At 32.2% G+C, this 13,958-nt stretch overlaps 3 protein-coding genes across 3 annotated transcripts; all 3 read right to left on the reverse strand.

Moving 5' to 3' along the window:
• Window positions 1-86: 86 nt before the first annotated feature.
• Window positions 87-1,259, reverse strand: LOC149516607 (F-box/kelch-repeat protein At3g06240-like). Its single transcript, XM_089766298.1, has one exon. The coding sequence runs from the start codon at window positions 1,257-1,259 to the stop codon at window positions 87-89; it is 1,173 nt and encodes a 390-aa protein (XP_089622424.1).
• A 4,000-nt stretch (window positions 1,260-5,259) lies between these two features.
• Window positions 5,260-6,432, reverse strand: LOC149516608 (F-box/kelch-repeat protein At3g06240-like). Its single transcript, XM_089766299.1, has one exon. The coding sequence runs from the start codon at window positions 6,430-6,432 to the stop codon at window positions 5,260-5,262; it is 1,173 nt and encodes a 390-aa protein (XP_089622425.1).
• Window positions 6,433-10,427: 3,995 nt separating this feature from the next.
• Window positions 10,428-11,690, reverse strand: LOC149516609 (F-box protein CPR1-like). Its single transcript, XM_089766300.1, has one exon. It carries the CDS (start codon window positions 11,688-11,690, stop codon window positions 10,428-10,430), a length of 1,263 nt encoding a protein of 420 aa, XP_089622426.1.
• Window positions 11,691-13,958: the final 2,268 nt, after the last annotated feature.

The raw sequence follows: 13,958 nt of genomic DNA on the forward strand, positions 1-13,958 counted from the left end.
AAGGTACCGATACAGTTTATCTTGATAGTAAAAGGTTGAACATTGAGTAAAAGCATAACTAAATTGTAAGTATCAGCAAATGAAAATTAATGGTTGAATGCAGTTCCTCCCCTGAAAGAAACTAGGCTCTCTGCATAAAATGCTAGCTCTAATGCAGTTCCATCAAATTGGAGTGTCTTTATCTCTTTGTTATCTCCATGATGCCACGCCAGAAAGTTGCTTTCTTCGTTAACAAAGAAGATTTCACCATCGCTGCCCACTCCTAATGGTGTAGTGGCAGGAGGAAGAGATTCAATGGTGAATAATTTTGTCCAAGAGTTCTTTAGACCAAGTTCACCCAACACCCATACATCATAGCAGCCATCTGTCACATAATAATCATGACAAACTAACCCACCAAGTGATCCGTTGATTTCCATTAAATAGGTAAGATAGCGTGTTGTTCTACAGTTCTTACCCAATCTCCCATCAGGGAATGGTGTTGTAACGAAAACTTCATTACTCATGTCAAATGAGAGGAGCAATTCTTCACTATCAACATCTGCCAAACAGTGATAAAATCCGTTGGAGTAGACTTGATAGTTCCTATAACTATGGAAGAATTCAGCAGTTAAGTTGTCATTCAACTTTCTCCAAGAATCAGTAGTTAAGTTGTACAAAGCAACTCGGTTACCTCGGGGGACTTTGTCGAAATCACCCTCCCAAAATGTGTCAATCCTAATTACTTTATACTCATCTCTCTTGGAATCATAACCCAGACCAGCTACATCAATGGAATTTTCAGAGCTTGACGGACACTCTAAAGAATACACTACATCAATGGTATTTTCATAGCTTGGCGGACGCTCAAAAGGACACATAGGGAGAATTTTAAATTCCTTAGTCGCAATGTTCCACAAAAGAATACCACTAACACTGTCACAAAGACAAATTATGCCATTGCAATGACCTACGATTTTTATACTTATTGGATCATCAGTAAAGGATGGTATATCAAGATTGGCAACAACATCAAGAGTTTGATTGGAAATAAAAGAGACCATAGCCTTTCTCGGTGAAAAATTCACTTGTTTCATGAGGAGACAGGTCTTGTTTTTACTAAAAGAATAGTGGGCCGTAATAAATTGAGGGCTTTGAATCAAGCAACACCAAGACTTACCAACACACCTGAATCGCTTTAGAGATTTGACAGGCAATCTTGCCAGAATATCCACCACAATATCTTCAGGCAACGAATGGGTGATCGCGGCTGCAGCCATTGATGATCTTCCTTGACGGTGTCCCCCTCTGCGTGTGTAAACGAGAGATTTGAGTATATGCAATACTTTCGAAGGGATGGGAAAACTTATGTGATTTGATTTTATGCAGCGTAAATGGTAACTGACATTTGACAGGCAACACCTCTTGCAAGTCGTCTGGCATTCTATTGGGTTATTTATTGTACCAACTATTAAATTTAAGAAAAGTGACGTCATTGCTTAACTGTTAAGTAAGCGGTTGTTTAAACATCCGTATTAATTAAAATGGATTTCGAGTTTTTAATTTTGATTGTTTGAGCTTTTTAATCAGAGTTGTTTGATATTGGACTTGTGCAAACTTCGTAGTCTTGAGTCCAAATTTTTCAATCTAAAATTACATTGGCCGAAATTTAATTTCAATCCACTTCTGCTTAAATGGATCTTTTGTGCTTAAAAGTTAAAAAGCCTATGCCATTCGGAACTTAAAAGCCCAAATTTTCAAATTCATGCTATTAAATTAGTGTTTTAATTAAATGAAAGGTAAGGGGCAAACTCCGGTGTACAAAGCTAATGCTCTCCGTTTTATGAGAGTTGATGTGAAATCTATAGTATTTTAATTAAATAAATAATTTAATTAACTAATTAATGAAAATTAAATAAAAAAATGAATAAAAATTCTAATAAAATAAAAATAAGAAAAAATTGAAAAATTAAATTAAATTAAACGCGGATGCCATGCACAAAACCGCCGGCAACAGTGTCTGCCAACCCTGCAATTCAGCCACCCTATCCATCGAACCGCCAAGCCACCCTCTAGCCATCATTGAAGTCGAAATTAAGCTGCCAACAACCCTCCTTCTTACTCGGCATATTTCTACCTACTTTTTGGTTTTTCTCATGAACCTAAAATCTGAAACTACTTATAAAAGTGAACAAAGAAATCAACAGAAGCCATGCTACGCAATGACAATTAATAAAAATCAAGTACAATCATCGAAATATGTTGACCTATATTTGTCGAAAGTTTTCAATCATGGCTCATTGTACGTGGCCTTTCTTGTGAGATTTCACCATAAGAGTTAATAATTGTGATTTTAAAAAACGTTAATAGGTTTAAATATCATATATAAAACATTGTGTTTGAAAACGTTTTTAATGGTATATTTTCATAAATAATTTAGTTTGACATTTTTCATGTTACAATTTCATGTATTAAAAAACAAATTATTATAAACTTTAATAAATAAATTATTATGTTTTTTATGGTACAACTCTTGAAACCATATTGTCAATTCCATTTGCACATTTGTTATGATTTTATGTTATAAAATTAATCGTGCAAAGCACCGACATAAAAACTTAGTTACATAATAAAATTAATTTTTTTAAATTAAATTATTATACATGTATTAAATTATACAAAATTAAATTAACTAATTAAGAGTTAACATTCCTCTTAAAATTTTATTTAAATTACTAAAAATTTCTCAAATATCTATTTCCCATCCATATTTACTTTTCCCTCAAATCATTCACCAAAATCGAAAAAAAAAATCAATTTTAACCTTTAAAACCATGTGAAATGTATCAGTCTTACCAAATTCTTCCAAACCCATTTTCTTCTTTGCTCGCTAGTAGTAGAGCATGCCAGCATAGTTTTCAGCTTGCCAAATGCCAATCCCATTTTTCTCTGTTTCTTGTTCCTCCTCTGTCTCTACTTTTCTTCCCCATTTTGAGTCACCAAACACAACTAACCACCCTCATGTCTTGCTCAAATCCTCACTGTCTCTCATTGGAAAGATTTTAAACCGACATGTCTCATTTATCTATCCCTCTCAAAATCAAAATTGGATAAGACAACACAGAGCATAGCCGAAAGTCGACAGGTACGGAGGTTATATGAGAAATTTTTTTTTAAACCATCCACGACTTAAATTTTTAAAAATGGGTATTTGTGTTTTTGCCACGAATTAATTTCTTTTTTCTTAAAGTTTGATTAAGGCTTAAATTTATTGGATTTTAATTTAATTGTTTGAAGTTAGGGTGGGTTTTCTTCTTTGGTTTGATTTTGTTTATTGTATGAGTTGATTTAAAAAATATGAAAAATTACTATAGCATCTCGATATAATTATTATTGATCGTTATGCCATTATTTGATGTTACAAAACTCCATTGTGAGTGTAATTACCATTCACAACCCCATCGTAGGTGAATAATGATGGCAGAAAGTGTCGCTACTACTAAATAGAAGCCGCAATTCTTTTAATAAAAACAATACATGCCTCCTCATCAAATATGAAAATTATATACATGGAAAGACTATGGTCCCTTTTATCAAAGTTCATTTAAGTGACTAAAATAGGGGGGAAAATAGATATATTCTAGTAGGGTGGGGCCTTTAGTCTAATTTAGTCTAATTGAACTCAAGCTAACGCTGCTGGTGGAGGCCAACTGTTGGATACTATTGTAAAATAACCTTTTCATGAGGCATTTATTATGTAATCTTTAATAATGCATATAAGTGTAACCAAAATAATAATAATAATAATGCATATAAGAATTATATAGAATTTTTTATCTAGATATATATTTGGAATTAAAATATGTAATTATAAATCTTGGACCGTCTAATTCTTGGTCAATAGCTTGCTACTAGATATCATGTAAGTACTCCTACTGAGAGCTCTAAAATTTAAACATCATTTATAATTTATATATGTTAATACTAACGACTAGCAAAATTATTTGGCAAATTTTGATGGTGCTTTACTTGATTAATGAGCTACTCTTTTGAAATGACGTGGAGCAAAAAACTACCCCTTAGTTAACATCACAATATGTGCATTAACAAAGAAAATTTTTTATTAAAAAAAAAATCAAAATTAATCTATTCACTCTATATCGATCATCAAATTAAAAAAACCTGATTTAAAAGGATAAAATTATTGTTTTTTATAGTAATTTACTCATAGTGCAAGCCTACGATTTCGCTTGTTTGAAAATGATTTTAGATATCTCAATTATCAATAGCATTATTACCATACATAAGGTAATTATTACCACAGGATTTATATTCACCCGGTTGCTTCCGTCGATAGCGATGCAAATAAATCCAACCTTTAGCACCAAATAAATAAATAAATCCAACCTTTTTAGTTTCATGATCCTAGGCTTCAAAAAGATTAAACTTAAATTAAAAATAATTTTTAATAAATTATTATAATTCAAACTGAACCTGAGCTCAAATTGTATTTCAATGAAAATTAATTTTATACACAATGCAATTGTAAGGAATTCTTGTTCGAAAAATTATTTTAACTCTCTAGAGCAATATTACCTTAAATAGTGATAAGCCAATTTATTAATTCACGTATACTAAATAAATATTAAACATATACAAATATATTGATTCTCTTAATCAAAATTACTTACAAGTGCAAAACTCATTATAAAGTTCAAGTTTTACCACGAAATTTATATATAGACAACTCAACAAAACCAGAAAAGGCCAAAGTTAGATTAATTAAGCTCCACCACGAATTTTTTTAATCAAAACCATCAACTTTAAACATAAAACGAAAGAAAATAGATGCGTTAACTAGGACAAATTAAACACAACCAAGAAATTTGTACTTAATTCCCCAAGTTTATTCGAAAACAGCAAAACCTGTTGTACTGTTTATATTGTCAAAGATGCACAAGTGAGGTTCCGTCAATCAAATTGGCACTTTTCTATCGACTCCAGGTAGCATTCACCCTTGTAATAGCCATGAAATCGATCTAAAAACCACTGACGTTACCATCTTTAGGCAATAGCAAGAAACTCCAACGGCCTACGTCTATATATTCATTAGAAAACCAAAGACTGAAAATTGAATGCCATGTAAGATAAAAGAAAATGAGAGAAGAAAATCTAACAGATGTTTCTCAATGCAAAGGTACCGATACAGTTTATCTTGATAGTAAAAGGTTGAACATTGAGTAAAAGCATAACTAAATTGTAAGTATCAGCAAATGAAAATTAATGGTTGAATGCAGTTCCTCCCCTGAAAGAAACTAGGCTCTCTGCATAAAATGCTAGCTCTAATGCAGTTCCATCAAATTGGAGTGTCTTTATCTCTTTGTTATCTCCATGATGCCACGCCAGAAAGTTGCTTTCTTCGTTAACAAAGAAGATTTCACCATCGCTGCCCACTCCTAATGGTGTAGTGGCAGGAGGAAGAGATTCAATGGTGAATAATTTTGTCCAAGAGTTCTTTAGACCAAGTTCACCCAACACCCATACATCATAGCAGCCATCTGTCACATAATAATCATGACAAACTAACCCACCAAGTGATCCGTTGATTTCCATTAAATAGGTAAGATAGCGTGTTGTTCTACAGTTCTTACCCAATCTCCCATCAGGGAATGGTGTTGTAACGAAAACTTCATTACTCATGTCAAATGAGAGGAGCAATTCTTCACTATCAACATCTGCCAAACAGTGATAAAATCCGTTGGAGTAGACTTGATAGTTCCTATAACTATGGAAGAATTCAGCAGTTAAGTTGTCATTCAACTTTCTCCAAGAATCAGTAGTTAAGCTGTACAAAGCAACTCGGTTACCTCGGGGGACTTTGTCGAAATCACCCTCCCAAAATGTGTCAATCCTAATTACTTTATACTCATCTCTCTTGGAATCATAACCCAGACCAGCTACATCAATGGAATTTTCAGAGCTTGACGGACACTCTAAAGAATACACTACATCAATGGTATTTTCATAGCTTGGCGGACGCTCAAAAGGACACATAGGGAGAATTTTAAATTCCTTAGTCGCAATGTTCCACAAAAGAATACCACTAACACTGTCACAAAGACAAATTATGCCATTGCAATGACCTACGATTTTTATACTTATTGGATCATCAGTAAAGGATGGTATATCAAGATTGGCAACAACATCAAGAGTTTGATTGGAAATAAAAGAGACCATAGCCTTTCTCGGTGAAAAATTCACTTGTTTCATGAGGAGACAGGTCTTGTTTTTACTAAAAGAATAGTGGGCCGTAATAAATTGAGGGCTTTGAATCAAGCAACACCAAGACTTACCAACACACCTGAATCGCTTTAGAGATTTGACAGGCAATCTTGCCAGAATATCCACCACAATATCTTCAGGCAACGAATGGGTGATCGCGGCTGCAGCCATTGATGATCTTCCTTGACGGTGTCCCCCTCTGCGTGTGTAAACGAGAGATTTGAGTATATGCAATACTTTCGAAGGGATGGGAAAACTTATGTGATTTGATTTTATGCAGCGTAAATGGTAACTGACATTTGACAGGCAACACCTCTTGCAAGTCGTCTGGCATTCTATTGGGTTATTTATTGTACCAACTATTAAATTTAAGAAAAGTGACGTCATTGCTTAACTGTTAAGTAAGCGGTTGTTTAAACATCCGTATTAATTAAAATGGATTTCGAGTTTTTAATTTTGATTGTTTGAGCTTTTTAATCAGAGTTGTTTGATATTGGACTTGTGCAAACTTCGTAGTCTTGAGTCCAAATTTTTCAATCTAAAATTACATTGGCCGAAATTTAATTTCAATCCACTTCTGCTTAAATGGATCTTTTGTGCTTAAAAGTTAAAAAGCCTATGCCATTCGGAACTTAAAAGCCCAAATTTTCAAATTCATGCTATTAAATTAGTGTTTTAATTAAATGAAAGGTAAGGGGCAAACTCCGGTGTACAAAGCTAATGCTCTCCGTTTTATGAGAGTTGATGTGAAATCTATAGTAGTTTAATTAAATAAATAATTTAATTAACTAATTAATGAAAATTAAATAAAAAAATGAATAAAAATTCTAATAAAATAAAAATAAGAAAAAATTGAAAAATAAAATTAAATTAAACGCGGATGCCATGCACAAAACCGCCGGCAACAGTGTCTGCCAACCCTGCAATTCAGCCACCCTATCCATCGAACCGCCAAGCCACCCTCTAGCCATCATTGAAGTCGAAATTAAACTGCCAACAACCCTCCTTCTTACTCGGCATATTTCTACCTACTTTTTGGTTTTTCTCATGAACCTAAAATCTGAAACTACTTATAAAAGTGAACAAAGAAATCAACAGAAGCCATGCTACGCAATGACAATTAATAAAAATCAAGTACAATCATCGAAATATGTTGACCTATATTTGTCGAAAGTTTTCAATCATGGCTCATTGTACGTGGCCTTTCTTGTGAGATTTCACCATAAGAGTTAATAATTGTGATTTTAAAAAACGTTAATAGGTTTAAATATCATATATAAAACATTGTGTTTGAAAACGTTTTTAATGGTATATTTTCATAAATAATTTAGTTTGACATTTTTCATGTTACAATTTCATGTATTAAAAAACAAATTATTATAAACTTTAATAAATAAATTATTATGTTTTTTATGGTACAACTCTTGAAACCATATTGTCAATTCCATTTGCACATTTGTTATGATTTTATGTTATAAAATTAATCGTGCAAAGCACCGACATAAAAACTTAGTTACATAATAAAATTAATTTTTTTAAATTAAATTATTATACATGTATTAAATTATACAAAATTAAATTAACTAATTAAGAGTTAACATTCCTCTTAAAATTTTATTTAAATTACTAAAAATTTCTCAAATATCTATTTCCCATCCATATTTACTTTTCCCTCAAATCATTCACCAAAATCGAAAAAAAAAATCAATTTTAACCTTTAAAACCATGTGAAATGTATCAGTCTTACCAAATTCTTCCAAACCCATTTTCTTCTTTTCTCGCTAGTAGTAGAGCATGCCAGCATAGTTTTCAGCTTGCCAAATGCCAATCCCATTTTTCTCTGTTTCTTGTTCCTCCTCTGTCTCTACTTTTCTTCCCCATTTTGAGTCACCAAACACAACTAACCACCCTCATGTCTTGCTCAAATCCTCACTGTCTCTCATTGGAAAGATTTTAAACCAACATGTCTCATTTATCTATCCCTCTCAAAATCAAAATTGGATAAGACAACACAGAGCATAGCTGAAACTCGACCGGTACGGAGGTTATATGAGAACTTTTTTTTTAAACCATCCGCGACTGAAATTTTTAAAAATGGGTATTTGTGTTTTTGCCATGAATTAATTTCTTTTTTCTTAAAGTTTGATTAAGGCTTAAATTTATTGGATTTTAATTTAATTGTTTGAAGTTAGGGTGGATTTTCTTCTTTGGTTTGATTTTGTTTATTGTATGAGTTGATTTAAAAAATATGAAAAATTACTATAGCATCTCGATATAATTATTATTAATCGTTATGCTATTATTTGATGTTACAAAACTCCATTGTGAGTGTAATTACCGTTCACAACCCCATCGTAGGTGAATAATGGTGGCAGAAAGTGTCGTTACTGCTAAATGGAAGCCGCAATTCTTTTAATAAAAACAATACATGCCTCCTCATCAAATATGAAAATTATATACATGGAAAGACTATGGTCCCTTTTATCAAAGTTCATTTAAGTGACTAAAATAGGGGGGAAAATAGATATATTCTAGTAGGGTGGGGCCTATAGTCTAATTTAGTCTAATTAAACTCAAGCTAACGCTGCTGGTGGAGGCCAACTGTTGGATACTATTGTAAAATAACCTTTTCATGAGGCATTTATTATGTAATCTTTAATAATGCATATAAGTGTAACCAAAATAATAATAATAATAATAATGCATATAAGAATTATATAGAATTTTTTATCGAGATATATATTTGGAATTAAAATATGTAATTATAAATCTTGGACCGTCTAATTCTTGGTGAATAGCTTGCTGCTAGATATCATGTAAGTACTCTTACTGAGAACTCTAAAATTTGAACATCATTTATATATGTTAATACTAACGACTAGCAAAATTATTTGGCAAATTTAGATGGATGCTTTACTTGATTAATGAGCTACTCTTTTGAAATGGCGTGGAGCAAAAAACTACCCCTTAATTAACATCACAATATGTGCATTAACAAAGAAAACTTTTTATTAAAAAAAAAATCAAAATTAATCTATTCACTCTATCGATCATCAAATTAAAAAAACCTGATTTAAAAGGATAAAATTATTGTTTTTTATAGTAATTTACTCATAGTGCAAGCCTACGATTTCGCTTGTTTGAAAATGATTTTAGATATTTCAATTATCAATAGCATTATTACCATACATAAGGTAATTATTACCACAGGATTTATATTCACCCGGTTGCTTGCGTCGATAGCGATGCAAATAAATCCAACCTTTAGCACCAAATAAATAAATAAATCCAACCTTTTTAGTTTCATGATCCTAGGCTTCAAAAAGATTAAACTTAAATTAAAAATAATTTTTAATAAATTATTATAATTCAAACTGAACCTGAGCTCAAATTGTATTCCAATGAAAATTAATTTTATACACAATGCAATTGTAAGTAATTCTTGTTCGAAAAATTATTTTGACTCTCTAGAGCAATATTACCTTAAATAGGTTTAAGCCAATTTATTGATTCACGTATACTAAATAAATATTAAACATATACAAATATATTGATTCTCTTAATCAAAATTACTTACAAGTGCAAAACTCATTATAAAGTTCAAGTTTTACCACGAAATTTATATATAGACAACTCAACAAAACCAAAAAAGGCCAAAGTTAGATTAATTAAGCTCCACCACGAATTTTTTTAATCAAAACCATCAACTTTAAACATAAAACGAAAGAAAATAGATGCGTTAACTAGGACAAATTAAACACAACCAAGAAATTTGTACTTAATTCCCCAAGTTTATTCGAAAACAGCAAAACCTGTTGTACTGTTTATATTGTCAAAGATGCACAAGTGAGGTTCCGTCAATCAAATTGGCACTTTTCTATCGACTCCAGGTAGCATTCACCCTTGTAATAGCCATGAAATCGATCTAAAAACCACTGACGTTACCATCTTTAGGCAATAGCAAGAAACTCCAATGGCCTACGTCTATATATTCATTAGAAAACCAAAGACTGAAAATTGAATGCCATGTAAGATAAAAGAAAATGAGAGAAGAAAATCTAACAGATGTTTCTCAATGCAAAGGTACCGATACAGTTTATCTTGATAGTAAAAGGTTGAACATTGAGTAAAAGCATAACTAAATTGTAAGTATCAGCAAATGAAAATTAATGGTTGAATGCAGTTCCTCCCCTGAAAGAAACTAGGCTCTCTGCATAAAATGCTAGCTCTAATGCAGTTCCATCAAATTGGAGTGTCTTTATCTCTTTGTTATCTCCATGATGCCACGCCAGAAAGTTGCTTTCTTCGTTAACAAAGAAGATTTCACCATCGCTGCCCACTCCTAATGGTGTAGTGGCAGGAGGAAGAGATTCAATGGTGAATAATTTTGTCCAAGAGTTCTTTAGACCAAGTTCACCCAACACCCATACATCATAGCAGCCATCTGTCACATAATAATCATGACAAACTAACCCACCAAGTGATCCGTTGATTTCCATTAAATAGGTAAGATAGCGTGTTGTTCTACAGTTCTTACCCAATCTCCCATCAGGGAATGGTGTTGTAACGAAAACTTCATTACTCATGTCAAATGAGAGGAGCAATTCTTCACTATCAACAACTGCCAAACAGTGATAAAATCCGTTGGAGTAGACTTGATAGTTCCTATAACTATGGAAGAATTCAGCAGTTAAGTTGTCATTCAACTTTCTCCAAGAATCAGTAGTTAAGCTGTACAAAGCAACTCGGTTACCTCGGGGGACTTTGTCGAAATCACCCTCCCAAAATGTGTCAATCCTAATTACTTTATACTCATCTCTCTTGGAATCATAACCCAGACCAGCTACATCAATGGAATTTTCAGAGCTTGACGGACACTCTAAAGAATACACTACATCAATGGTATTTTCATAGCTTGGCGGACGCTCAAAAGGACACATAGGGAGAATTTTAAATTCCTTAGTCGCAATGTTCCACAAAAGAATACCACTAACACTGTCACAAAGACAAATTATGCCATTGCAATGACCTACGATTTTTATACTTATTGGATCATCAGTAAAGGATGGTATATCAAGATTGGCAACAACATCAAGAGTTTGATTGGAAATAAAAGAGACCATAGTCTTTCTCTCTGTAAAATTCACATGTTTCATGAGGAGACAGGTCTTGCTTTTACTAAAAGAATAGTGGGCAGTAATAAATTGAGGGCTTTGAATCAAGCAACACCAAGACTTACCAACACACCTGAATCGCTTTAGAGATTTGACAGGCAATCTTGCCAGAATATCCACCACAATATCTTCAGGCAACGAATGGGTGATCGCTGCTGCAGCCATTGATGATCTTCCTTGACGGTGTCCCCCTGTGCGTGTGTAAACGAGAGATTTGAGTATATGCAATACTTTCACAGGGATGGGAAAACTCATGTGATTTGATTTTATGCAGCGTAAATGGTAACTGACATTTGACAGGTAACGCCCCTTGCAAGTCGTCTGGCATTCTATTGGGTTATTTATTGTACCAACTATTAAATTTAAGAAAAAGTGACGTCATTGCTTAACTGTTAAGTAAGCGGTTGTTTAAACATCCGGATTAATTAAAATGGATTTCGAGTTTTATTCGGATGTTCCTAATTTTGATTATTTGAGCTTTCTAATCAGAGTTGTTTGATATTGGACTTGTGCAAACTTGATAATCTTGAGTCCAAATTTTCCAATCTAAAATCACATGGGCCAAAATTTAATTTCAATCCGTTTCTAGTTAAATGGATCTTTTGTGCTTAAAAGTTAAAGTCATTTGAGGCTTAAAGCCCAAATTTCCAGACTCATGCAATCAAATTAGTGCTTTAATTAAATGAAAGGTAAGAGACAAACTCCGGAATACAATGCTAAAATTTCTCGTTTTACGAGAGTTAGGTTGAGATCTATAGCATTTTAATTAAATAAATAATTTAATTAATTAATGAATATTAAATAAAAAAGGAATAAAAAATTTAATAAAATAAATATAAAAACAAATTGAAAGAAAATCAAATCACAAGCAGATACCGTACATGAAACCACCAGCAACAATGTCTACCAGCCCTGCAATTCAGCCAACCTATCCCTTGAATCGTCAAGCCACCCTACCAGCCATCATTGCAGTCGAAATTAAGCTGCCAACAACCCTCTTTCTTACCCCGCATATTTCTACCTACTTTTCGTTTTTTCTCATGAACCTAAAATCTGAAACTACTTATAAAAGTGAACAGAGAAATCAACAGAGGGAGAAATTTTGAAAAAGAAAAAAAAAACTTCAAAAACAAAATCTGTTACCATCACCACCAGTACCCTTGTGCTACTAGCACACCTACTTAGCAAAAAACCCAAACTCGTCACCAATTTCATCTAAAAGCCATCAAAGCTATACCATGACCACCGTCATCCACCCAAAAGCAAACACAAAAAACCCCTTCAACCCTTTGCTCACCGAAACCACCACACCCACCTAAATAGCCAAATACGCAGAACCTTCATCAAATTCCATCTGGAATAAAAAAGTCCTACTCTATTTTCATTCGAAAACCATCACAAAAAAACCAAAAAGAAAATAATTTCCCTAAAACCCAAAAAATACACTATCAAAAGTAAAAAAAGGCAATAAATGAGAAGAGTAAAAGATAGAGATTTTTGTTGGTTTTGGCAGCTAATCGGCCATGAGTATTCTTGGAATTTTTTGACTTGGATCTAGGTAGCATACAGATACTCAATCTCTCGTTTACTTACACACAATGAGGAAGATTATTAATGGCTGCACTAACAATCACCCATTCGTTGCCTGAAAATGTTGTGGAGAAGAATTTTGGTTAAACTCATGGTTACGTTTTCGGTCACATTAAATTTATTATGATTGTGAATGTAATAATAATTATCGGTGTAACGGATACAATAACAATAGATACTTTCGTTGTGATTGTAAATTTTTTTTATTTTATATAACTATAAACATCTTGTTTTACTCAGAGTCCAAACTTGGATTTTTAATTTATTTTTTTATTTTATTTTTATTAAATTTATGTATACATATGTTATTTTTTATTTCTTTATTTATTTTTGTTATTTTTAATTTTATTTAATTTCTTTGATATCCTTATCTTCAAATTTCATTTATATTTTCTTTAAATTATCTAATTATTTAAAAAAAATCAAATAGATAAAGTTTGGGTGATATTATCTTAGGTGATAAACGATATGATTGATTTTAGAAGATAATCTAAGTGTTTGTTTGAAATAAATTTAATTCTAATTGAATTGGGATTCTGCTAAATCTCACTCTATAAATAGACTTGAAATCATCACAAAATGATCACACACACAACAATAAGCATAGTAAACAATAAGAGATAGTATTTTAACAAGAAAGATAGCAGCAACAAATAGAGAGAAAACAAAGCGCATCCAAAATTTTGAAAGAGAAAAAAGTTTTTAGCAAAAGGATTTTTTAGAGTTTTTAAGTTGGAGAATTTAATTTGGTTTTTTTTTTTAAGGATTCTAGGAACTAGAAGTCTAATTTGGTGTTTTGGAGCAAATTTTTCTAAATTTCTAAAATTTTTTCTAGAAATTTTAGAATCCAACCAAAATTTCGACAGACTTCAAATTTTTCGATGACTCTTTAACAATTTTTTTCAATTTTCAACAATATTCTTCAAAAACTGA

The sequence above is a fragment of the Durio zibethinus genome, chromosome 10 (genome assembly GCF_047325235.1).
Source record: "Durio zibethinus cultivar Kanyao isolate XHJ-2024 chromosome 10, ASM4732523v1, whole genome shotgun sequence".
Classification (NCBI taxonomy): Eukaryota; Viridiplantae; Streptophyta; class Magnoliopsida; order Malvales; family Malvaceae; genus Durio; species Durio zibethinus.

What these genes read in the sequence shown, in the direction of transcription:
- LOC149516607 (XM_089766298.1), bottom strand. Translation starts at nt 1,259, where the DNA reads ATGGCTGCAGCCGCGATCACCCATTCGTTGCCTGAAGATATTGTGGTG.
- LOC149516608 (XM_089766299.1), bottom strand. Translation starts at nt 6,432, where the DNA reads ATGGCTGCAGCCGCGATCACCCATTCGTTGCCTGAAGATATTGTGGTG.
- LOC149516609 (XM_089766300.1), bottom strand. Translation starts at nt 11,690, where the DNA reads ATGAGTTTTCCCATCCCTGTGAAAGTATTGCATATACTCAAATCTCTC.